The sequence below is a fragment of the Terrapene carolina genome, unplaced genomic scaffold (genome assembly GCF_002925995.2).
Source record: "Terrapene carolina triunguis isolate 2854851 unplaced genomic scaffold, T_m_triunguis-2.0 Scaffold112, whole genome shotgun sequence".
NCBI lineage: Eukaryota > Metazoa > Chordata > Testudines > Emydidae > Terrapene > Terrapene triunguis.
The window spans coordinates 20,480,530-20,507,573 of NW_020664463.1; the positions used below are offsets into that span (position 1 = coordinate 20,480,530).

The following is a 27,044-nucleotide window of genomic DNA, read 5'->3' on the forward strand; positions in this document are numbered from 1 at the left end:
TTACATGATCAACATAGGGATTTTACTCAGTATGTACAGAATTCTCCAAAGTAGGTCAGCACAAAGGCAGTCTGAGAAGCACTGGAAGCCACCTTTGCCACTGTTAGATGGGAACAGTCTTTGATGGTTTTGTGTCATCTAGCTCAGCATCCAGCCAGCGATATTTGCGGTGACGGCGCAGAACTTCAATTGCTTTTAGTTCTATGGGAGTTGGTTGAATGCCCAGGTCCTCCAACCCAGGAAGATCAGGAAATTTCATGTCTGTTGTATGAAACTTTAAAAAAAAAAAAAAAAAAAGTAATATGAATGAGCATAGCAGAGAACAGCTATACATGTACAATTACTCAGCTATTACAGTAAATCTAATCCTTAATGTACTAAATACTATGTACTTATAACTGAGCTTGCCTTTTATCCTCCAGAAAAACTGGTATAGAATACTAGGACTAGAAACAAATGTAAGTAAGTCTAAATGCAATGCCATAGCATCACTGCAGATCCTGGGAGATTCTACTTCAACTATTTGCAATATTCCCTTTACATTAGTGCAGGCTGCTGGCAAAAGATCTTTCCCAGGAGAAATAATGCTCCAATACAAGGCACTGCTGGATCTTACAATGGATTACAGGGGACTGTGCAGCTATTGCTTAGGGATCAGGTAACTACATGTCACCTCCAGATCTCTGATCACAATTTGCATGCATGGATGTGTGTGTTTGTTGGTGGGGGAGGGCCTGCAGGCAGGCCTGATCCAAAGAAGTCATGTACATTTGTGTCCTGAATTAGCTTCACCAGGAGTTGCAGATTTATATTAAGGTACAGGGGAGACAAGCAAATGCATTACATTTCTTTACTCCCTCCCTTCTCTTTCATATATTAATGGAACGTTTACTGTGCACCACCTGCAAAGAATTAATGCTGACCTTGCATTCACAAGCACCTAGCTGGATTGAAATTACTTCTCTGGCACTTTGTCAGAAAACTTACACTGAATTAACAACTGTGATGGGCTGCTTTATTCAGTTTGCAGTGCTGTACAGATTCTGTCATACAAAGATATATTCACTCATCTAGCCCGGCCTCTGGTAGATGGTGCAAGATTGTTCCTTACTGTATATTCCCCAATGTTTTGGTTCAAGTCCAATTTTAAAATGGCTCAAGTGATGGGACCTTAGGAGCATATTCCATAACAGCTTCCATTTCACACATCACAACTGAGTTTGAACTTTAAAGCCACATACAGATGGCTAAAATTGTCATTTTAAAAGAATTGTTATAAGTTTAGAAAAATTGTAGTTTTTAATGAAGAAAATTAGCTACCTTTGCGATGAAAGCTCTTTAAAATGAGGTAATTAAAAATAGATTCTGGATTCCTGAGATCAGCATTTGCACCATGTCCTTGCATCAACAAAACCTCAACACATGTATCTTTGTTTATGCTATTTATGTTCACCCTATTTAGCTGCACACCGGCAGCATTTTATCCTCATCTCTGCTACACCACAGCTTCCCCTGCTTCTCTGCTGTGTGCTCCAGCAACTGCATTATCAAACTCTGTTTAATCTTGACTGCTGCAGCTGCTCACCTTAGAGCAGGAAGACAGCTGGATTTTGCTAGTTTGGGTTTAGAACATTGCAACCCCTGAGAACCTTAGAGCTGTGGGTCTCCCACTGTGATCCAACAACAAAGGCTTGCAAGCAGTTTATCCAGCTGAGCCCACTGAAGGTAGTGTGCCTATGAGCTGCACTGTTATGATCACGACAGACCAATTGAGGGCAACTTTCTCTAGGGTGGCAGAGCGAGGAAAGAGGGTCAAGTATTTGCAATATGCCCTGGACTAGCTCATGAATAAATAATAAGCTCTTACATAGCACTTTTCACAAGGGATCTCAAAGTGCTTTACCAAGGGGGTGAGGTGTTTCTATTTCACAGAAATGGAAACTGAAGCGTAAGTGACTTGCCCAAGGTCACACAGTGAGCAGATCTGGGAACAGAACCTAGGCCTCCTGACTCAGTCCAGTGCCATGTCCTGCAGACGATGCTGCGTCCAATTAGAAGTGATGCACACATTATGTTCAGACAGACTGCTGCTGCTGCCCTACCTTAGTGAAAGATTATCTAAATAACTCCATTTATGCAAAGATTTGTGGAATATCAACAACCTTTGGAAAAAATTACATCAGGTACTGACATCAGGGGGTATGATTGCATTTTTGCTAACCTTACCCATGGAATAACAGGACTTTGATATGTTAATATTGGCTAATACCCACATTTTCACAGTTGAAACAAGGTTTGGCAAGAGCCACATGGCTAAAACCACATTAAAAGCAACTATGAAAAGTTATGGATAAATGTCAAGAGGCAACGCTTTTGCTTATTGGTCAGAAGATCACGGATTCCAGTGTTAAATTAGGACTTCAGTCATACCCAATGCCGAGATTTCCCCTTGAGTTGTTAAAGGTGTCATCATCTGGATTGGATAATTAAACCAAAGTCCCTTCTGCCTACCCTAGTAAAACAAAAATCCTGCAGAAAATAGCTACGTACACTTAACTGTGCTACAAGGGAAGGTGCTTGTGATTTATTTAAGTGCACATAAAACTAGGGAAAAAATCCTCACTCACTGCACAAAAACAGGTAAACTTTCCAATAGAAAACAGTCAGCTGCATGCCAGAGGTCTACTTACAATAGTTCTCTCTTCCCAGCCACCCCTTCCTCTGATACTTCAAAGAAAAGGTTTATCTTTCCAGGTTACCGTCAACAATTCTGTTGTCAGTCAGCCTGGCTCCTTCCTTACATGTTTAAGAGAAATGTGCCAAACCCAGCTGGCCCTGATTTTCCGTTAAATAGCTGCCAGACCAAACCAGGGGAACCTCCAGGCTGCTTCAGGTATGAATTCCTTTGCAGTCAACTCCCACATCATCCAACAAGCCTGGACAGGTAAAAGTAAGTGGGAATTCATGGGGTAAAGTAGCTGCAGCAACTATGCTATGTATCCCATGAGGATATTTGAAGACAGTAAAGGAGAACTCTGAAATCTTAACATCTCCATAAAGAGATTTTTGTCTCCAAGAACAGTCTGAGAATGTTTGCAGGGTTTACACATTCTGTTAATGACACTCTATAACACCAAATTCTATTTGTGGAACAGATTGAAACACTGCAATATACAATCTGCAGGGACATCATGTTTCATTACTCCTTGGATTGCTAAGAAACACTCATAACACTTCCCCAATAAAAAAGATTAACTAGTGCTGCCCCAGACCTACCCGATCCACTTTGTCTCTCGTTGTCCTTGGTTCAAATGGATTAATCTCAAAGAATCTTGCAAGTAAACTGTAACCATGAAAAATGGTGCAAACGTGAGTATTATCATAATACAGATACACAGAAGGCAATTCAGACAGGCATGAATATTCAGACTACCCAAGAAATTAACATTTTCTGTTCCATATTTCATTTTCCTAGCTGGAAATTCCATTAGTGCATAGTTAAGAATGTTAAGGTTTCAGCAAATTCTCAGTTATGGTTCTGATTACTATAAATGATCGCTATGACCTTCTTCCATCTCCCACCCCCAGAGAAATGATTGTGTGTGTGGAATAGGGGGAGGGAGATAAAAATCCACATCTAATAAATGCTCCCTTCTACCCCCACTTTTGAAACTGGAAGGACTAGTATGCCTCTTTTTCAAGCTCTGCTCCTTGGCAGGCATAGGCAATAATCTCACCACTCATAAATGCTACAATTCAAAGCCTCTAAGGCTAAAGCATGCTTGCGGACAGCAAAAATGTAATGGATGTGTAAGCTAGGGGATGTAGTTTGGAGCTATCTGCATATATAATTTCCATATTATAAAAAGTGCAGTTTTAGTCTTTAAAAAACGATAGAAATGGCAGTAGGGTGATGAAGCTCAATGTTTATTTTTGCTCAATGTCTCAACATCAGATTTGCTCAGTTTAAGTGAACAGGTGGGTTTTTTAACTGCTAGCCCTGCAAACGAAGCCTGGAATCTAAGAGCCAAGATGTTTTTTTTTTCTGGTTCATGCATTATCATCCAATAGTCGTGATTCTGTAAGCCAATTTCTGCCTTCAGTTACCCTTATACAATCCCATGGTCTCCAGACGTAAAAGGGCAAAATTTGGTGTTGCAGATTTACTTAACAGTTCTGTTGACGATACTCAAGGCCAGAAAAGAATCCAGTTCACTCCCTCATAGCTATGCTGTCTCTGCAGTGCTAATATAAGTGGATTCATTTTGCCACTGAATGACTGAACACCTTTGGTTAGTTTTGATTTAGCAAAAATGAGACCATTTAATAAATGCATAGTGAGTATGCACAGTTAAGAGTTACCTTAAGACTACTACAACTGCACACTTAATTGCAGTACATCCTAATGGGTAGATTTTTGGCTGAGCACGAGAGCCAAAATAACTGATGAGTATTTTGGGAAATTCAGTCTACATCGACCTCTTATTACATCTCTTACAGTTATCCTGTAGTAAAGTTTAAAGACCAATGCAAATACTCAGTTACTTTACATTCTTCATGCTTCTACCCACTTGACGGGCGGCAATTTCTAAGCCAAGAAATAATTCTACTTACTGGTAGAGAGGACGTGGGAGTGGGTATGGGAGATAGTATCTATGGGTAGTTGCATACAGATAGTCTACCAAGTCATAAAGAAGGTATCGATGAGGTCTGCAAAAAAAGGGTATCAGTTAAATGATGCTGTTTCATGCCTCCTTTTGCAAATATTCAAGTAAACGTAGCAACGTCTACTTTTCTTCAATCTAAATGATTTTTCACTCTTGTTGCCAGAGGGCAGCATTAAGGGAAATTTAATAGTTCAAGAGAAAACTCTGTTGTTTGAAAGAGTAAGCAATGAGGTCAGTAAAACGTACGAGCATCATATACAGAGTGTGAGGACACAATAGGTTTTATGAGCTTAGTATTACCAACCAGATTCATCCCCAAGATGTAACTCTATTGCCTTCAATAAGCTTACCACAGGTAAATATGGCCTTATTAAACCTGGATACAACATTTTCAATGTTGGGACTGAAATGGACTTGCAGTGTCCTAACACTCATACTTCTATCCATCTTGTCCTGGAAGGAGGCCAAGAAGTAGTGGATCTTGTTTAGATTCACCAACATCTTGTTTTGAACTAGGACCCCAAATAGAAGACTTTGCCAAGGAAAAGGGGGTGGTACCCAACTCTAACAGGGGAGATCAGGGGCTTCCAGAACACCTCTGGACCAAGAATTTACCTATTATCTGGAGGACTCTGCCTATCAGTGAGGAGGCAGAGTGGTAGAAATAAATAAGAAAACCTCCCAGAAAAAAAAAATGCATCCAACCCAGGGCTAATACCTTTAGCACTGGAGTGTCACTTTCCTGCTTATCAGGTTGGGTATTAGTTCCACATACAATTGTGGCATTTTAAGAAGAAACAGATTATTGGAGTTCCCACTCCCCTACCTGGATCTTGATCTGGTTTTGCCAGTTTGTCCTGGCAGTTTAGTACTCCTGTTAAGTGAAAGGCTGAGCCTAATAGAGAATTTCTCTTGGCCCATATAAGGATGTGTCAGAACTCTATTGCCAAATCTTCACAACTACTTATGGCAGCCCTTTATTATTGAGCTATGTGATATGTGTCACAGTCTGTTTGAATCCTCATAATGTTGTCATGCAGGTCATGATCAAAGGAGCATTGAACATGCCAACAGCTTTGGTCTCTGAAGGATTTATTGGGAATTCTCAGCTAGCAACCAGTGGCCTTGATGACCCACAAGCCCTGATGTGACTGTTGTAACTATTATACAGTCGGGGCATTCCAGAAGTAATACTTAGTGGCATTTTCACATTTAGTTTCCAGGGGAAAGTGGGATTTCAGATCCAGCTGTAAACACAGGAGGATCAGACAGTGCCAGGATTATGGTGACCAGTAGGTGAGCTTGTTAAACTACACACATTACATCTATGCAGATGGCCATGAAACTGCAGGTTGGGACAACTGACTCAGAGAGGTGAACAAACTTCAGTTTGACAAGCCAAGGTTCACACGGGAAAACTTTGTGTTTCCATGCATCAGAACTCATGCCCACAACTGACAAGCTCTTGGGAAGGAAGAGCAACGTTTAATAATTGTGTAATTCTATTTTCTTAAAGAATATGGAAAGTACTATGGTAAAACCACAAAAGTTTTCAGGGGCACCAGAGCAAGGATAGTACAGCAACACCTTTAACTATTTTTTTTTTTAAACTGACTAGGTCAAATATTTTCTAATTTGTGTGCCTACAGTCAGATATCTAAATGCAGAGTTAGGAGCCACCTAAATGTAGGTGGCCTGATTTTCAATGGTGCTGAGAACCAGCAGTTTCTATTGACTACAATGGGATTTGTGGATCTTAGCGCCTTTGAAAAAATCAAGCCACCTATATTTAGGTGCCTAAATATGGATTTATGAGCCTAACTTTAGGCACCCAGAATTGAAAATGGTGACAGGCTTCAAACTGACAGTGCCCCTTTAGTACCTCATTCTTATAAAGCCACATTAAATTCTATTCTCTTGCTAAAACGTGAAATGAAAACAAATAAGTAATGTCAAATTCTCCTGAATTCGAATATTACCAAATGTTGAAACAGAAAAACGAATAAATCAATTCATTCTTAAGGTTTGTACTGAGTTTCTTGCACTCTTAACATCCTCTTGTCTCAAATTAGTTAAAAACTAACATAAGTCAACTTCTATATTGGCTAAAAATCTATCGGTATAATACTGTATATAGTAGGGGGTGTTAAAGTATATTCACACTTCAGCACTCATTTTTTCTTCAGTGTTCTCTGCTTTCCCACTAGCAGTTTCGTGGTGATAACAGGGGCCTTATTGTGCTAGGCAGGGTATAATCATATAGTAAATGAAGAGCTTACAATCTAAAAGACAAGATATAACAAGTGGAAGTGACAAACAGCCAAGGTGGGAAAAAGTGGGAAATGGGATCGCAATAAAATGTACAAAATTCTTAGGCATTCAGGAGCAGCAATAGCAACAGCACCTACCCTGTCACAATTTAACATACATCTCAAAGAAATTTAACAGAATATTAGAAAACAATGTTTTGTTTTACAAGATGAGCGATTTTATTTTGCAACATTTTAATACCTTGAGTTGCTAGCACCTTTTAAAAGAGGCAGTGTGCAGCTTTAGTCAAAGATTACTAGGTAGCCTTTCCTTGATTTCCCAAAATTGATCTGAACCTTAGCTTAGAAAGTGACTTATTCAAAGTCTTTTTAGTCATTGCTAGGGGCTTGAATCTCCAAATTCCTTGGGGTGAAAGGATGGTATCCCTTGCTTGAATTCCTGCCTCTGAATCATGGGTGCTTAACTCTTGGCCTTCTATGGACTTTCAAAAAATTAGACTTTCAAACAATATGAGTATGTTCAGAATTTAGCTGATTCATCTTTATATTTGGCTGGAGAGCGCTATTTAATCCTCACTTCCTTCTGAAGTTGGAGCACTTGTTTCAACAAGGCCAAAGCGCTGCAGTCGAATGCATTTTTCTGTTCTAGTAGGAATCATCTGCTATCAATGCTTTGCATGCATAGAGACCTATCTTCTCGATTGCCCCCACCTGTAAAGTATGACAATTCAGAGGTTTAATTCCACTCTGATGTTGTTGTCTGGACTCTTCTAAATTTGCTGGATCCTTGCATGTTCTGCCCATGTGATATACTTCTCTCTCATTCTTTCAAAGAATTTCTGTCTTTGATCTGCTGTGCAACATTTGTCTCTACTTGTCCTTTAAGATGACACTTCATATCATCCAGAGAGTCACAAGACTTTTCCAGGTTCCTTAAAACCCCCATTATCATTATTTGCACCTTTAGCCAATTACTTGCTTCTTCCTATTGCTTTGCCATTTATTGAGAGAGATTTTGTAGTGTACTTTTCAGGAAAAGTGAGTAATGGCTGGTTCTGGACAGGCAGCATGAAGCACACCTGCCACAACAGCTCCTTCTAAGAGCCCTGTGTCCGAGAGCTTAGTTACAGTGCTGAGGACAATGACATCACAAGAGGGAAAGACTGACCACCCGTGTCCACTGCATATGAAACTGGAGGGCTACCATAGTGACAATATCATAAACTAATGAATACAGAAAAGTTATTAAGTCACAGATAGGGTTTTTACAACCCAAGTCCCAGGCTACTAAACATATTTTATATAATTGTGTGGAGGTTTCTTTAGAAGCACTTTGTAACTTGACTACTTAGCTACCATTCCTCTCCATGATGTAGTCAAATGCTTCTCTCGCCTCATATACTAACTAGACCTAATTTTGCTTTGACCCCACATTACATCACTGAAATGTGAAAGTCAGAGCAAAATTTGGCTCTTGGGAGTTTCTGATATCCTATTCTACCCTGGAGTTTTCGTGCTTAGACCACTGAGTTGCTACCCAGTTTGGTTCTGAGTGCCCCTACAGAGCTGTTCCAGAATTCTCTCCAAATCGAAGGGTCTGCATCAGAGGCTTTCACCAAAGTCAGTGGGATTTCTCCTTTAGTTTTTGCCTCTACCTTGTATTACTACTTTATCTTAAATACCGGGTATTATAAATCAGAATTACCAAAAATAAAGATTATAAGTGAGCTGTTTCTACTTCATGAAAACATCTAAATAGGGCTCTTAACTAACAGAGATACACTTGTTAATGTGGAATAAGGGAGGTGTAACTGACAAATAGATTTCTAAATTTACAGTAAGATGTTAAATTATGTTCTTCAGGGAACTGGCTGATAGTTCTCTCCATGCTACTGAAATAATGCATACAAATTTCTCTTTAAGCTTACTCCTCTCTCACTTCCTTTATAGAATATCATGACAGCACATATGCTACTCAGTCCTATATAATAAAATTCAGTGTTTATAAGAACTGTTCCCTGTGTTGATGTTTACAATATTAGACAAAAAAGAAAACCCAGAACAGAATGTCATGTGTTAAACATTAACCATCTGCCTGTATGTTGTATCCCTTTCCTACACGCTTTATCTATCTTGTCTAGTTAGATTGTGAGCTCTACAAGCAGGACTGCCTATTTCTCCGAATATGTACACAACAATAAATACAATGGAGCCCTAATTGGGGTTACCAGAATATTAACCATCATGGCTCAAGTCAGTGTTTTTGTTGGGTTTTTTATTATTTTTTCAAACAAAGGAGATGGAATTTATTCGAGCTAAAACGGCATGCATAACACAACGGGGAAACAGAATTTACTGCATAATATGTAGGGCCCTTCGTTTTCAGTTTTTATTTTATTTAATTTTTCCTGGGAATTTATCAGTGTTTATTACCACAACAAAAACAAGTGAAAATCAATGCAAAAAACTATTAATAGTTTTTCTGGGTAAATATCGGGGTTTATTTTGGTGGACGGAAAGATGGGGGGGAAAATATTCAGTAGATTAATGCTTTGAATTCCGTTCATCAATGTGGTTTGCTGCAAAACTAAAACAGAACTCAAAACACAATGCTACCTCTGAGATTAAGAAAATATCTCTCTAATCCGCAATAAAACTTTTCATTTGAATAAACAGTTTACTGTTGTAGACTTAGGACTATTGGCCTATAAATATTTACATTTAATAATTGGGCGACACCATTTACAGAGCATACACTCAACTTCATCCCTTTCTCCTGTTTTTTTTTTTTTTTTTAATTTCGAATACTTCCTTGTGTTCTGAAACATATTCTGATACAGATTTTCGTTTTCTTCCCATTTTAGTGCGTCAAATCTTTAAATCATTATCTGTTAATGGGTATACATGAAATGTGTACATGGTGGGCGTAAGATTCATCAGTATGTTCAGATGCGCACGCACGTCAGAGTGTGCGGACCTGTTTGTTTATTGTGTGTATCTTCTAGACTAGTACATAGCCTTACTTCAACAGGTAGCTGTGCATATACGCACAGACTAATGTAGTATCAGAATACATCTCTCTCATGCAATGTATTGTATTTTCCTAATAAAACAAGTTATGTTTTATATATTTGAATTATAGAAAAGTAGGGTGAAAAATCAGAAAAAAGTGAATATTGCTTTTTGTAAAATCTGGAAATTTTTCATTAAAAATCGGTTTAAACTGAAAACGAAGGGGCTTAATAATATGTGGGAAAAGGCACCACATAGAAGCACTACAGTTAATTAGAATCAGATGAGTAACCTACCCAGTCAAGGCATATGTTTTTCCTTTAGCGTCAGGATCCTTAATTGCACTAATAATTGCCTTGGCTACATCAACAACCTAAGAGAAATATTTATATTAGTTTAAAAATATTTTTAAACTAACTTTAGAAAAGCAATTATACATTTTCTACAAGTGGTTTGAAAACAAGTTTTTGTTTTGCCCTTTTTTAATACCTACATATACAGGTTGCTTCTCTGTTTTCTTGCCCAGAGCAATAAGTGGCACACCACCAAAGGAACGCATATCTGGTAAAGGAGACACATGAGTAACTTAAGAATGTAATCAGTGAATCAGAGCATTGGGCAATAACCAACATATGATGTTTCAGAGCAAGGCAGAAGAGCCAAAATGCAACTACACAGTGTTGAGCTACTATGGAAAGGGACTATGTTTAAAAAGTGCATAAACAGTCTTATTCGACCACAATTTAAATGTTTATTAGCTTTTATTGCAATTAGCAGTGCAGAACCCATACAACCTTGGGAGAGGGACCTGGATTCTATTCTGGCTCATGTATCAGCATCAGAGTTGCTAAATAAATTACAGTTCCAGAATCTTTATTCTTGATGATGCATGAGCCAGAAAGAGAACCCAGCTCAACTGTTGCACTCCAGCACTGGCAATTGGATAAAATAAGCAGACAGTGTCTCAAATACTCCAGATAAAAACATGAAGTCCAATGCTATAAAGTCACTTTTCAGAGTAGACACTGAATATTCTTTCCTAATCCCCACAGGTCATGATCTTAAACATGAGGTTCAGTTTTATTTACATTATATAGATGATGACTTAAAGTACAGGAGATTTTCAAAACAAGTGTCAAGTATCAGAGGGGTAGCCGTGTTAGTCTGGATCTGTAAAAAGCAATGGAGAGTCCTGTGGCACCTTTAAGACTAACAGATGTATTGGAGTATAAGCTTTCGTGGGTGAATACCCACTCTGTCAGACGCATGTCAAAACAAGTATGCTTGTCCCCTTGAGAAGGGAAATTAATTATTCCCTACTTCTACAACCTCTAGGGTTAGTTATACAGATTGCATATTGTTTTATTGTAATACATACTTGCATAATAATTGAAAAATCGGTCCTCTCTTCCAAATATCTCAGCGGGCTTCATAATGATAGCATCTGGAAATTCCTCCCTCACTACCCTCTCTCCAACAGCCTGCATTAAATCAATATGAACAAACCAAACAACATCTCATTAATGTTATCCACTCTAAACAGGCAGGGTGTTTCTCAACCTTTTTGATATCAGGGACTGGCTTGCTGCCTTCCTAAACTGTGTTCTCCAGGACCAGCACCGGTCCACAGACCGGTTGTTGAGAAACACTGATATATAGAGTATTATTGTATCATACTATTGAAGCATTACCCGAATAAAATATTCCATGAACTAACTCTGGCAATAACATCTCAACATTATTTCCTTCCAGGCCATTTGGTCTTTGATACGCACACAGTTATAGCAATGTGCAGTTCTCAGGGCAACCCACAAAAGCACCATCAACATTTCTTTAATGGTACTCAGATGTAGGTTACCTACGTAACTCCCTCCTTAGTGACAAGATAAATATGTAAAGCAAAGGAGTTTAAGAAATAGCTTGGCCTCAGCACGTTTCTCTGACACATGCAGGGTTCAGAATAAGTCAGGTGAGTCACAGGCCCCCACTTCGCCATCAAAACAAATGAGTTGAAAAACTGACTACAGTTTAAACTTGGTTGCAGCTGAAATATTTTCTAACATTTGGCTGGCCTATGTTGAGAAGGCCAAACTATTTTCTAGCCTAGTTAGAAACCAGGGCTATAACATTTTTTAAAACTGTCCTAATATGATTTGGCCCCCGTTTTTAAATTTTGTTTTGATACTGTGAAAGTCTCATGAGTTCACTGAGAGGCCTACATACCCAAAAATGAGACAGAAGCCATCTGAAAAAAGCAAGGGAACAGAAAAAAATGGTACCTCCTATTAAGAAAAAGAGATTAAACACTAGTATGGATAATTGTGGTGCAAGAGAGCCTATGCATTGTAATCCCAATACAAAAGATAGTACTTTTGAAGCCTTTCTATACTCTCGTCCCCCATTTCTTCATTCCCACTACCCACTTACCCCACTCATATGCCACACCACCACCGGTTGTTAGGCCTGTTCCCAAATATCAACTCATTTTTGCTGACCAAGACAGTTCCCTCCTCTTAATGAGTGGTACTAGATGCAGGGGATGCTTGAGGATATAGGAGTAAACCAGATTAGATCCAAGATTACTTTTTTTCACCTAGAAATGTGTATGGAGAGCTAGGGGGCTCTGTATACACACTGAAGGGCACACTGCACTGGGCCCAGGTGCGCTGTGTCTAATGGTATAAGGAGACTACATTTTAGGAATTGCTCCCAACCAGGGAAAATATAACTAAGTGAACACAGTTCCTAAAGTAATCTCTTGAAATGGATCTGGCAAAACTTTTCAATCTTCTGAATAAAATACAGACTGAACTCAGACTCACTTTATTCCTAAGGTATTTGGAAGGACTTTTCATGTCAGCATTCAGGTGAGAGATGTGAATGAGCTTTTCTACTCCAGCTTCCCTGGTTACCTGGGCAATCTCTCTAGGAATAGTTACAAATTCATCTTCAAAACTGAAGTTTCTAAAATAAGAAAATAAACGTTACTTTAAGGATCTTAAGAACAACCGATCCTGTTATCTAGTTCACTGTCACATGTTTCCTGAACAGATTTCAGAAGTGCATTATGATGCCATTGTTATAAAAATGTCCTTAAATTAAGGGACTCTTTGCATATTAAAGACACCAGCAATTCAAACATGGCAGAATACTGTACCAAAGCAACTCTACTTTGTGGTTTTACCTTGTCTCTAGTTAGACTAAAGCACAGCTTGAAAAATTCACTCATCTGCTTGTCTGTGGCAAGCAGGAAATTTTTCCAGGCAAGTACTATCAATTTCAGCAGAGGCTAAACTTTTCAAAAATAAAAAGTATGCTTGTAGCCCTTTTTTCAGGTTACCTTTAAGCCACATGGTTAAGACTGTAAACCAATGTGTTGTGTAATCTTCCTGAAAAATATCAGTTTCAGTGCTTCTAACTGTTGCTCGGTTTTTCCAAGTTTCAGCCTTGTGAAATCTGACTGGTCTTGTCAGTTTTCACATCATCTATTCAAAACATTGCAAGCAGTGTGAAACTGACAAGAATCAAGTCAATTTCATAGTGTTGTTGCTTGGGAAAATGCCAAACAGCTTCAGAAGCAGGAATTGGAGCTATTCAATGGGAAGCAGAACATAAGAACTGAGGCTCTGAAACGGATCTTTTCTTGTGGAAGCCAGAAAACTGAAAGGGGCAGAGCAGCAGTGATCACCTCACAGAAGTGAAGAGGCACTTGAATAGGAGTGGATGGAACAGAGAATGTTCCTTCTCACATTCAGCATCCAGAAGGGCTTGGGGGAGGAGTTTCAAATTTATCAAATACCTACTAGATTGAGCCTTATACAAAAAACAGGTCCCCACAGCACGGTAGAGATACAATAACCTGTAGAAATCCCAACAGACTACCACTGGCCAGAAACTGAAAAAGGAGGGAGTTGACTTCTCTTGCCTACACACTATCCCTGGAAGAACCCCCAGCTTCCATCATCTACATCTGTCTTTGGATAGTAGAAGTTTTAGTCCAATGCTGCTATTGTAATCTGTCACCCCAACTCCACAGATCTCACTGATGTCTTTATTTTTGAGCATTCCAGAGTCATTCTGATCCTGGGAAGTTCTTGGAAATGTTACTCTTGCTCTGCTTGCAAAAATGCATATACTAGAAACACACAACAAGAATGAACAGCATCTTCTAGAATTATGCAGTGACTAAACAACATGGGATACCAGATGAGATCGGATACTAATACTATGCAGAAAGGCAAGTATTTAATGAAAGGCTCAGTAACGGAGGTTAGCCATAAAAGGAATCTCACTGTTTTTCTTCCTGCTTATGTGGTTTACAGGTATTAGAGACAGGAGGGATCATTATGATCATGTAGTCTGAACTCTTGCATAAAACAGTCCATAGAATTTCATCAAATGGGTTCCTGCATCAAGCCCTATCTTCTGGTTGAGCTACAGCATAGTAGTTGAATTTTTATTAATGTTTAGTCCTATGAAAGGTGTTACTTCAATAACCAGACTATCTTCCCCCTAGATAAAGCAAGGTTTCTATATGGGGCAGACAAAGGTTTTAAATAAGCACATGAAGAATATAATGTGAAGGTAATCCCAGTGGCAAGTCTACAGACACTTCCCTCTCCCCTCTCCCAACCCACCCCCCGCCACGCATGCACACAGACAGGCACCACATTTAAATTTATTCCAGGATCAATTTTGTGTCTCCCAAATTAGCAATAAAGAGTTCAAAGCTGCTGTATTCAGACTTTAGAGATCGTGAACACAAATCCGATATTTTAGATATAACTAGTAATATATAAACCAAGGTTTTAGGAATGCATATCAAATAACATGGACCTTGTTAGATACACAGAGCAAGTCATTTTTTAAAGTAAGTGAGCATTCAGTAGATTCAAATGATGTAATGGAAGGCTAAAAAAGCATCTACTAGAGTAGAAGTAACTAAAACGGCATCTACCAGACAGAAAAGAAAAAAAGCAGGGCCTTTATAAACTAATTGTGATCATCAAATGAGTCTGTCAAGCAGGTTCCCTCCTGAAAGTTGTGTGTTCTGTTTGAATAGTCAGGTGTAAGTTGACGCATATGCTTGCTTATAAAGGCATACTGCTTTAGTCTCTAATTCACAAATATTTTTTCTAATGACACCAACTGACCATTTAGAGAGAAAAGAAAACCATATCACAACAAGTTTTTTGGCCACAATTAGGGATGTCCGTGTTGTAACATTTGCTTCTTTGCAGTGTGGACACAAAGAAAACATGTTATACCACATTAGGGAACCATGTCGTAACTTAAATTAAAACTTATGCTACTCTTTTTTTTGTCCTTGATGACACACACAAAAAAGTTTTAAATATGGATGCAAGTCACAACTAATCGTGGTAAAGAACTGAGCTCTAGTTTGGGTTGTGTGTGTAAACAGGGCCTACACAAACTTGAAGTAGTCATGATTAAAATTAAAAAAAATTGGAGACTATCACAAGTATTTCTTTCAATCTAAAACAAGCTTTAGTTTTTTATGAGTTTCACAATTTATTCTAAATCCCACGTCTGTTAATAAATTAGCAGTATAAAAAGGAGCATACTGCTTTTGAAGCTGATAAGGTGTCCATGACAAAATCCCATAGAACTGATGAATTCATTCATAGATTTAGGAACTCTCCACTAGCTATTCTCATTTATTAAGGTCTATACACGAATAGGAAATGCTTGGCCAGCATTTATATTAGGCCAGAATTCAATCCTGCATCAAAGTGGCTGTGTTTTGTCAGAATACTAGGGTCTCCATTTGCTACAAGTTCTATGAACATTTTTACACTACAAATGTAAATCCACAAAAATTTGTACACATTAATGGCATAATATTAGTTCAGCAAACCAACATACATTATGATTGAGAAAGCAGTAAATTCAACTCTTTGTAATGGAGCAAAACTCATGCAAACGAGCAAAACTCTGTAACTATGGAAAGAACATAAAGCTTAGCTCCAGCTCACACTCAAGACCCCAGTTAACCCTTCAGTCACACAGAAGAACTGTGACACACAAGATTTCAGTCTTGTCTCTTTATATATAGGGAGGATAATCCCAAAGTGATCATGTACCGTACATTCTGTGCTACTTATGTTGCTAAAATACCCAATACCTGTTATGAATCTATCCATACAGAGAGACAAACAAGAAAATTACTTTGTTTCCCATTCTTGTCCAACAAGATTAATGACCACATTGCTGTGTTCCACGGCTCTTCGGGTAGAGTCTTTGTCTCTAGAGTCCCATTCCTGTAACCATAACACCAAATAGGAAGGATATGAGATAATGTCCAAACAGGTGTAATCAAAGGAAGTTCTTTCACATAATTTCCATATACAATTTAAACAGATGGAACTCTGTGGCTTACTTCACAAATGATAACCACTGGCTTCCTAGCATAAATCAAAAGCAATACTATTGCTAAAGTCAAAGCCAAAAGACTCACCAAGAACAGAATTTGCCCCAGGTCACCCATGGGTCGAAGATACATGAGCTCATACTGATCGCAGCGATGGGGTATGATTATCTGGGATCCAATACGCCCTAAAATGTTCAAAACAGTATTTCTTGATTTAAATCAAACTAACTATTATATAAATATTAAAGAAAATGCTGCTGTTAAAGTACAATAATTTCTTTTTAACTGCATAAAATAAAAACTCAATAGATGAGCTCAAATAACTGGATTCCAGAGATAACTTTTGTGATCAGATTAATAATGACTTTCACGCATCTGAGGATCTAGAGGTATTGTACAAATAAGTTACATTTCTCAATAACCTATTTTAAGAATTCTTATACCAGTTATGGATGCCTCATGGATCAAACCCTGTAACTTTATAATAAGTTGACTTCTGTAAACTGCCTGCAAAAGAAAAATTCCGTGTAATAATATGCCACGTACATGTGTGTGTATTACAATGATATGACTGACTAGCACAAAAAAGTGGATTACATCTAAGGAGATTTATGATTTGCATTGTGATTAATATAATTTTTTTAAAAGTTGGGGGGAAATTGCAAATATTATTTGATATTTCAAATTATAAAGGACAACTTTAAAGGGTCAGATCAAAATTCTAAATAAAAAAATATTGCTGCAAAAAGGTTTTTATTATGCAACTAAACACTAGGTCTCATCACTATTTACTTAATAATGTTTCTTAAGAATAAATTTTCTTAATGTTGAAAACATAAGAACTGACCAGAAGCTTCACCTAAACCTTGAACTGGATTTTATGAGTTCAAACAAAAGGTAATTCCCCTTCAATCACTATCCCCATTACTTTAAAATGTGTTCCGATTCTTCTGAACTCCCTGGATCAAAACCAGAAATCTTGTGAAAACAGGCCCGTTTTCATTTCTTGGGACTACAACATTAGACAAACATTAGGAATGTACCATAGAGAACAATTCCACACTGGGTCAATTTCTAACCTCCAGTACTCAGGAGATTTCCTTCCCAACTTTGTAGACTAAAAAGATGTGGATAGTTTAGACAAACATCTGAACTGCTGAATGTTATTCTCAGGAAACATTACCCAGACGGTTGACAACATATCGTCCCAGAAATCCTGTGGCCCCAAAGACAGTTGCCACAATGCCGCTAACGGAGGAACGCCCGCTTCTTCCATGGGGGATCACAGCATAATGTACATGGCGATGCTGCTGCAGCACAGGAGATACTGAGGCAGGAATGCCAGAGCCTGAAATACACAATCAAAGAGAGAGAGCATGTGAAGTCACTGCAAGAGTTATTATTTTCACTCCACAGATAAAGTTGAAGTTAGCTTTCCATTAAAACCCTGATTTTAAAACCACTTCCTTTTATTTCCCTCCAAAGAAACCAGTCCCCCCCTGAAATTTCCCATACTACATACTAGGGTAGGATATAAGTTTGGAAAAGTCAAAAAAGGAGTGGGTTTGGGTACAGGATCAGAGTGAGAGAGGGTTGTGGGGGAATTACAAAGGCATAATATAAACACCACAGCAAGACAGACAGGGAAAGGCGTTAACTAAAAGATCATTAAGGCACTGATACATACAAACACAAGGCAGCTCCTGTAGGGACCTTGAGGAAAGGAAATGTTCTTCTTCCTCAATCCAGGCAACAAGGGGAAACTGATCACTTTGCTATACTGTTTATAAGACACTTAATTTAAGGTCTTTTTGCTCCCGTCTATAAAATTGACCAGGATGAAGAAGTGCTCTGTTCAGCTGTATGTGCTATAAGATGGCAAGACGCAGTATTTTCTTTCCTCCCTCTTCTTTTTCTTTATCTGTAGCTAAAGCCTGTTATTTCTTATTTGTATTACCATAGCACCTAGGAGACCTAATCGAGGTCCAGAACTCAATTGTGTTAGGTGCCGTACAAACATAAAAAGATGGCCCCGTCTCAAAGAGATTACAATCTATGTATAAGACATAAGACAACAGATGGATACAGGCAGACAGACAAGGAAGTGCAAGGAAACAATGAGCCAACATTGGTCATCATGGTAGGCAATGATATCAGTACACCATCAACCTAACAGTTGTCAAGCTTTTTGCAGGCTTCATGGCAAAGGAGAGTTTTAAGAAGGGATTTGGAGGACAACGATGAGGTTGCTTTGCAGATATTTATGGGAAGTTCCATCCAAGCATGAGGGGCAGCATGGGAGAAAGCACAAATCTGTTTTCACATGTATAAGAAGCAAAATTAATAAATATAAACTGATTTGCCACTGGGCACAGAGATACATGGTAGGAAATGAGGAGTGGGAGTAAATGTGATGGCGCAGGCATATAGGAAGGGACATGAGGGGAAATGGACTGGGTGGTAATGAACTATGTTACCTGCTCCTGGAATATCTGGGAGACGGGTGAGTAAGACAGGAGTAGAAGACTAACAGGGCAGAGGAGGCTGAAGGGGTGGTGGTGTAGACCAAGGGCAGGCATGGATGTGGACAGGGGAAAGCAGAAACTTTTAACATTAAACTTCAAATGCTTATAATTTTCTAGATATAAAAACATCTTCCCTTCCACTTTACTGAAGTAACGATTGTACACCTAACTAGCCAGATCCTGATAGGAAAGCATCCTCGTTTCCCTTGTCTGATGCAAGTATAACTTCCACACACTTCCTATGGACTTGCTAAAGACTGCAGCACCTTAAGGTCTAACAGTGCAAGACTACCCTCTTGTGGGCCTTACATGCCAATGCAAGTTAAACTATTAGGGCTTATTAAAAAAAATGGGAAATTCACAAACTAAACAATTTGTTAAAGAGTTCAGTTGCAAAGAGTCCAGTTAATGCCATCATCAATTATACGTTAACACAAACATTTAACATCTTTTTAAAAACCTAAACATTAGAATCCCTCAAAATCAACATTTGAGGAATCTGCCAGTTCATCATGACCATCCTTCATCACTCACTATCACCCCACCTGATTTACACCTCTGAGTCTACTTTAAAGTTGCCCCCTAAAATCTACAAAGATATAAACAAAGGTAAAAAAAAAAATTACTAGGAGATTATAGAATCTCATTTCCTACTCAAGGGATTCATTTCTATATAGTGTATTACACCCTACATTATTGCTCACTACAGAAAACATTAGTTGCTAGACAATTTTGCAAAGTCTACACACACTCAACTCCTTATTAATAATATACTTCGTAACACTAAACATTTATTCATAAAAAATATTATTCTACTCAACCAATCCATTTCTTTTATGAGAATTTATAGAACTCACATAAATTAATATAGGCTAGGACTATATTCCTATCAATATATAACTTCAACAATATACTTCCAACAATCTTTTTCCTTTATAGAACAAAGCAAGGAGCAATGTTTAAAGTAGGCTAGGTGATATAAGTGAAGTAGGTGAATAGTGTGTGATCCAGAATTATGTTGTGGTAGAGAACTGGATGGATAGTTTAACTTCATTTTAAAGTATTCCAACATTTGGGGTGTTTTGAAGAGGTAAATAATTTTTGTAAAGAAGGCAATTGCTTTTTGAGTAGTTAGCTGGACTCCTTTGAAAATACACTGTCAACCTCAAATGTTTAAAGTTTTTTTGTGAAAACAGTATATAATAATATACACATACAGTATCAGTGCTGCTAGTTGTATTACTAACAGCAGGAGAGTTTCGGCCACAACACATCCTCCCAAAAGCAACATTACCTTAGACAGGTATGAACAGAATTTGAAAAATGTGCATTACTAGACAGATGATTAAATCTAGTGGCCAGAAGCTAATATGAAAGATGGGGCAAAAGGTTCACCAACAATATATCAGTAAACATCCGCAAAGCTACCTCATTATCTTCCTTCAAATCTCTCTACAAAACTCTCATTTTCCATGATACCTACAAAAAAATCTGACAACAGTTAGGCTGATGTTGCACTGATACCACTGCCTATCATGCTGACCAATATTGTCTCGTTGTTTTCTTGTACTCCCTCATCTAGGTCTGTATCCATCTGTTCTCGTCTTCTTCCCAGATAGTGAAATCTATGAAGTAGGGGGCATCTTTTTGTTCTGTCTAGCACAATGGGATCCTGGTCCATGACAAGGGTTCCTAAGTGCTAATACAAATAAATGATGAGAAAAGATCCAGAGGCAATACTCTGGTAAGAGTCTCGATCTCTCGGTTGCTAGAACTATGATCCTGGACTCTGCTCAGCGATTCCATCTTCTCTGGTAAAGATCTGATATTTCATCAATTTGAAACTTTGATTCTTTTGGTTGATGGAAAGAAGCACGTCTCTCTCCATTCTTGCTCCCTTCTGTTACACCTCCAGAAACCTTCTGATGCTTTTGGGAGGAGTAGTTCTGTTACTCTGCCCTTCCCCAGCCTCCTTTTAAATCTTCCTTCTCTCTCAAAATAGCTCCATTGCCTGTTCTTGCTGCTACCTGTAATTTTCTGAGGCAGCAGTAGATCAACATAGATTTTGACAATGTTACCGCTGCCCAATGTGTTAGGAATTACAACAGTGAAACCAGGTTTGTTAATTTCACTCTGCTGCTTGCCAGAGCTATTGTAACTGTCTGCAAAGTCAGGAAGGTAGCTCTACATTCGGTCACATTCAGAAAGCTATGTTTGCAACGTTAAGAGTTAGTAACATGGCCTAAAAGTGTTGCTGCTCCAATTGAAGTCACTAGTAGAATTAGTTCCTTTAGGGATTTTTGAGACTTAAGAACGTTTACACACTGTAGAACTTGATGGCATAGGTCTTTTCACTGACCGGGGAGTTTCCTATTTGTCACTAATTTGATTTTAAAAGCCCTGCTTGACTAAATTTTACAACACCCGAAGAAGCAAGGAACTATCATCTGTCTCCAGAAAAGGCATATTTTTTTTTAAATGTGAAGTGTAAAATGCTCAAAAGAGTTGCCCAGGAGAGGTTTCGGTTGCAAACCTTGAGACACATAGGTCCAGATTATCTGGGGTGCTGAGCATTTTCAGATCCCTTTGAAATAAACTGAAGTTCTTTATCTCCTTGGGACTTGGCCAAGATCACACAGAAAATCTGTGGCAGAGCCAGGAATAGAACCAGAACCTTAATTCCCAGGCCTGTGCTCTGACCACCCTTGCTGCAGCTCATCAAAATGGCTTTTATGCTACTTTTAATTAAATTACATGGTTGTATTCTCTATATACCACACTACCTCCAGAACAATGCTTATGGTGATGGAATTAAATTTTAATCATTAATTTTTCATGCCATTTATCATTTTATATGCTCCATGTGACTTTAGCACATGACAATCACGCAAATATTTAAAAAATAAGAGGGAAAAGCTATTCCCAGCCTGTGGAATAACCAACTTGATTGGTGCACATAGAACTTATTGAAAGAAAGCTATATCAAAGAGATGAGTACTGAACTCAGTAAAATCTGTTTTTAATCTCTTACAGCAGGGGTCGGCAACCTGCGCCACGTGAGCCGATTTTTACTGGCACGCTGCTGCCAGATGGGGTCCCAGCCGCCGGCCCCGCTCAGCCTGCTGCCGGCCTGGGTGAACAGAACCCCCAGCTGGCAGCAGGCTAAGCGGGGCCGGCAGCCAGGACCCCGGCTGGCAGGACCCGGTGGACGGAACCCCAGACCAGCAGCGGGCTGAGCCGCTCAGCCCGCCGCCGGTCTGGGGTTCTGTCCGCCGAGCCCTGCTCAGCCCGCTGACGGTCTGGAGTTCCGGCCGCTGGCCTCTTGCCAGCTGGGGTCTCGGCCGCTGGCCCTGCTCAGCCCGCTGCCGGCCTGAGTGAACGGAACCCCCAGCCGGCAGCAGGCTGAGAGGGGCCTGGGATACCAGCCGCCAGCCCCGCTCACCTCGCTGGCTGGTCTGGGGTTCCAGCCGCCCGGCCCGGGGTTCCAGCCGCCCGGCCCCCCGCCAGCTGGGGTCCAGGCCTCCGGCCCTGCTCAGCCCTCCTGCTGGCCTGCGGTACCGGCAGTCAGCCCAGGACTCTGCTCCTGGCCTGCTCTTGGCCAAAAATTACACTACAATTAGCTTAAAAACTTTGTATATTACAGTAATCGTTAAAACATGTATAATGTTAATAAATACAGAGGTTTGATGAAACAAAGTAGTTGTACTTATGTGCCTGTGCTTAATTTGTGTTTTCGATGATTTACCTTCTAAAAAAATCTTGCATGTCTCGCACCCCCAGAGGGTGCATGCACCCCAGGTTAAGAACCACTGCACTAAACTGATAAGATCTGCATTTTAATTTAATTTTAAATGAAGCTTCTTAAACATTTTAAAAACCTTGTTTACTTTACATACAACAATAGTTTAGTTATATAATATAGACTTATAAAAGCCGTTAAAATGTACTACCGGCACGCAAAACCTTAAATTAGAGTGAATAAATGAACTCGGCACACCACTTCTGAAAGGTTGCCGACCCCTGTTTTACAGGAAAAAATCCAAGTTTAATCCAGTGCCTGTGTAAATTCAGTCCTGCAATCATGCCCCTACTCTCCCCATTTCCTACCCAATGGTTAACAGTTTCATAGGCCAAGTCTACACTGCAAACTCTATGTCAGTTTAGGAATGTGAAAAAAATCCATCCTTAACTGACATATGTTACAGAAACAAAGGTGGGCAAGATAATATCTTTTATTAGACCATTTTCTGTTGGTGAAAGAGACAAGCATGATAAAATCTCCCATGTAGACACAGTTTATACCAGCAACTTTTGCCAGTATATAGTATATTGTTCAGGGAGATGCATGGGCAACAGGTATGATAGGCTGTGCCTCTCCAAACAGCCTAGTATGGCCCCATTCACACTCTACCCCCAGGCCAGGCCCCTTCCTGCGGTTCCCAGCACCCTGCCCTGGCTGGCCCAGGCTGGCTGACCAGCCTCCCGCAGGGACTCAGGGCAGCTGGTGCTGAGGCTGTGCCACCTGGCGCAGCCAGACTCGGGATGCCAACATTCGGTGCACTGGGGCTGGAGCCTCGACGCCTCGTGCTGGGGGCCGCAGTGGGGGTGCTCTGACCTCCTGCAGGGGAAGGGGTAGAGGGAGAGGAGGGGCAGGGCCTTGGGCACAAGCGGAGGGGCCGGGAGCTAGCCTCCCCCAAAGGCCAGGTCACCGGCCACCCACGGGGAGATGCATTAACTATGGACTTGTCTACATGCACAGCACAGCAGTGGCACCACTGTAGCACTTTAGTGAAGATGCTACCACGCCGATGGGAGAGCTTCTCTCATCTGTGTAGTTAATCCACCTCTACAAGGGGTAGTAGCTATCGACAGGACATAGCACTGTGTACACTAGGGGTTAGGTTCACACTCCTGAGTGACAGTTATACGGATGTAAGTTTGCAGTGTAGACCTGGCCTATATTGGTAAAAGTATTCCTTTTGTCAGCATAAGTTCTCTCTCTACTAGGGAGCTTTGCCAATATAGCTACTGCACCATAGACTAGCACATATGTCCAGTGCAACGCAGCTTCTGTGTAGGTTAGGGTAAGGAGAAGCACTGTCTCACTCTTGCTCCAAACCTAAAAAGTAGGTCTACCTAGCTACATCGCCCTGGAAAACATCATGCCCTGTCTGATGTAGTTAGGTTGACCTAATCCCCACTGTAGATACAGCTAGATTTCTTCCACTAACATAGCTATCACCTCTCCGAGAGGTAGATTCAACATAGCAACAAAAATACTCTTCTGTCACTGTAGTAAGTGTCTATCTACACTGTAGCAGCTGTACTTCTGTAGCAATTATGGCACTAGACATACCCTGAAGTAGCTAGGGCCAATCCAATGCAGTACTTTTAATATCAAAACTGATCTTACATTGAACTCTATTAACTAGGGAGCTGGAGCAAAATACTGAAATCATGGTAATCACTGTAACGATTTGTAAATTTAAAGAGTTCTCAAAACTGTAATCCTATGAGCTTTTCCCAGCACTCCGCAGAATTATTTTGAGGACCAAATGCCGGGAAGCGAGATAGACCCATGGACAGATCATGCTCTTATGAAGTGGGATGCAGAAGAGAGATATCAGGGATGCTGAGCTTGGTGGAGTGGAGAAAGCGCAGTGGTGGTGCTAGACATAAGCAGGCTATGCAACTGCTTGGGGCTCCAAGCAACTCATTAGTATTATCTCCAATATATCATTCATCTTATTTAATGTGGACTTTTCAAGAAGTGTATTAGTATGCGCAAGCACTACCTCTGTGTCTGTATCACCAGGTATGCAGTGTAGTTATAGGCTTGTCAGTCTCAGGATATTAGAGAGACAAGGTGGGTGAGGTAATAGCTTTTATTAGACCAACTTCTGCCGGTGAGAAGCTTTCACGCCATATGGACTGAACAGACACACTGGATTTATGGCTTATTACAACAATCTGCAACCCACTAACCCTTTTTGTCCTATGACTGCAGCGGGGTCAGCAGGCCACTCTACCTTGAGCGGTTCTGCGGTAACTACTTATGCCAAACAATCTGCCCCTCCTTGCACTTTCCTGTGACCCCGGGAGTTCCTTTTCCAGACATGACGAAGGGCTCTGCGCGGCCCGAAAGCTTCTCTCTCACTAACAGAAGCGATTGCCTCGCCCGCCTGGTGTCGCTCTAGCACCGGCGGTCACTCCCCCGCCACCGGGCAGTGCAGACGCGGTTTCCAGCCGGGCGGGTTTCTGCGGCCAGGGATTAGCAGCAGCCTCCCCGGGAGCTGCCCCCAGCCCCGGTCCTGGGGCAGGACGCGCCCCCGAGGTCACTCAGCGGCAGCCGGGGAAGCAGGAGCTCGGTCCCCCCCCGCTCGTTTCCCAGGGGCGAAGCCAACGCGCAGCCCGCGCCGGGGGCGAGCGAGCCCGGGCTGCCTCAGGGGGAGGCGCCGCGGCGGTGACACTCACCTGCCCTTGGCAGCAGCAGGAGACTGCGGGCAGCCCGAAAGCAGCCAGCCGCCGCCATCTTCCTCTCCCACAATCCCCCGCGGCCAACGGGTCCTCCGCGGGGACAAGCTTCCCCCCTCCTCCGCCGGCCAGGAAGGGGAGCCGCCTCCGAGCTGCGCATGCGCCGCTGGGCGGGGCAACAGCGCCGGCCCTTCCCCCCCGCCGGGAGACGGAGCGTGGAGCTGGGGGCGGGGCGAAGCAGCAGGGGCAGGGCGGGGTTTTCGCAGGGAGCAACCCGGGGGCGGGGAAGATGGACCCGACCCGACCGCCCAGCAGCCCGGGCCCTGCTCACACCCAGCCACCGTAGTCCTGGGTTGCCTGCAGGACTGTGGTTTGCACTGTGTGACCTTCCTCAAGAAAATAGGTCACTTTATAATCCTAAATTAGGAGTTTTTGAAAAGCAATAATGTTAAGTGAGTTTCAAGGCTGGTTTAATAGTGAGAGAGAACAAGTTCCTTTGTTTATCACAGTACAGGTAGCAGTTTTCAGTGTGCCTCACCTTGGATGTGGACCGCCTTTAGAAATTATGGGGTTTGAACTCTGTAGCCATCCAGGTTTGGATTTACAAAAGCACCTAATAGAGTTAGGTGCCCAACTTCCATTGGAATTTAGTGGAAGTTGGGCACCTAACTCCCTTAGGTACATTTGGAAATCCTTCATGAAACTAGACACAATCAACTCAGGATTAAATAAAGACTGGGAATGGCTGAGCCATTACAAACATTGAATCTATCTCCCCTTGTAAGTATTTTCACACTTGCTTCTTATCAAACTGTACTGAGCTATCTTGATTATCACTTCAAAAGTTTTTTTTCTCTTACTTAATTGGCCTCTCAGAGTTGGTAAGACAACTCCCACCTGTTCATGCTCTCTGTATGTGTGTATATATATCTCCTCAATATATGTTTCACTCTATATGCATCCGAGGAAGTGGGTTGTAGCCCACGAAAGCTTATGCTCTAATAAATTTGTTAGTCTCTAAGGTGCCACAAGTACTCCTGTTCTTTTTGCGGATACAGACTAACACGGCTGCTACTCTGAAACTTATGCTTGTATCTGTAATTTTCACTCCATGCATCTGAATAAGTGTTTTTTTTAACCCACAAATGCTTATGCCCAAATAAATCTGTTAGTTTTTAAGGTGCCACCGGACTCCTATTGTTTTTGTGGATTCAGACTAACATGGCTACCCCCTGATACTTGAAAATCCTAGCCCCACTCATTAGTTTTTCTGAAGGGATTGCCATTTGTCAGGTACTTATGCATACTTCTGAATGCCTGTCCACTAAGAAACAAACTTGAGACCAAGAGTTCAGCTACAACTTTTGGTCACTACCGCGCTGTACTGATTTAAATCATACTTAGTAACTCATTACTTATTCCTTGAACCACCTGGTCCTGCGAAATTGATCTTGAATGGACATATGCTATAAGTTATATGAATTCTGCATATTATCTGTTTATTAAGGACATCCAGCAGTTCTATGATTCCTAACTCATTCCTCCTCCAGCTCTTCAACTTCTTTTTCATCCTTAAAGAGTACTGCTGTAAAAGTTGCATCGTAGCCAAACACAATGTTCTCTAAATCTGCTACATGCAGTTGTGTTTTCCTGGATTTTCCTACCGATTCCCTCTGCTTTTTAGTCTACTTTGAATACAAATGAC

At 40.7% G+C, this 27,044-nt stretch overlaps 1 protein-coding gene across 1 annotated transcript; it reads right to left on the bottom strand.

The window, feature by feature from the left end:
* On the bottom strand, positions 1–25,411 carry NDUFA9 (NADH:ubiquinone oxidoreductase subunit A9). The gene is made up of 11 exons (XM_024197412.2): positions 25,340–25,411; positions 17,524–17,688; positions 16,428–16,525; positions 16,139–16,230; positions 12,772–12,913; positions 11,328–11,430; positions 10,443–10,510; positions 10,246–10,322; positions 4,615–4,710; positions 3,277–3,343; positions 1–274 (listed from the first exon to the last, which is right to left on the bottom strand). Exons 1-11 carry the CDS (start codon positions 25,395–25,397, stop codon positions 104–106), a joined length of 1,137 nt encoding a protein of 378 aa, XP_024053180.1. The 5' UTR covers positions 25,398–25,411; the 3' UTR covers positions 1–103.
* Between the last annotated feature and the right edge of the window lie 1,633 nt (positions 25,412–27,044).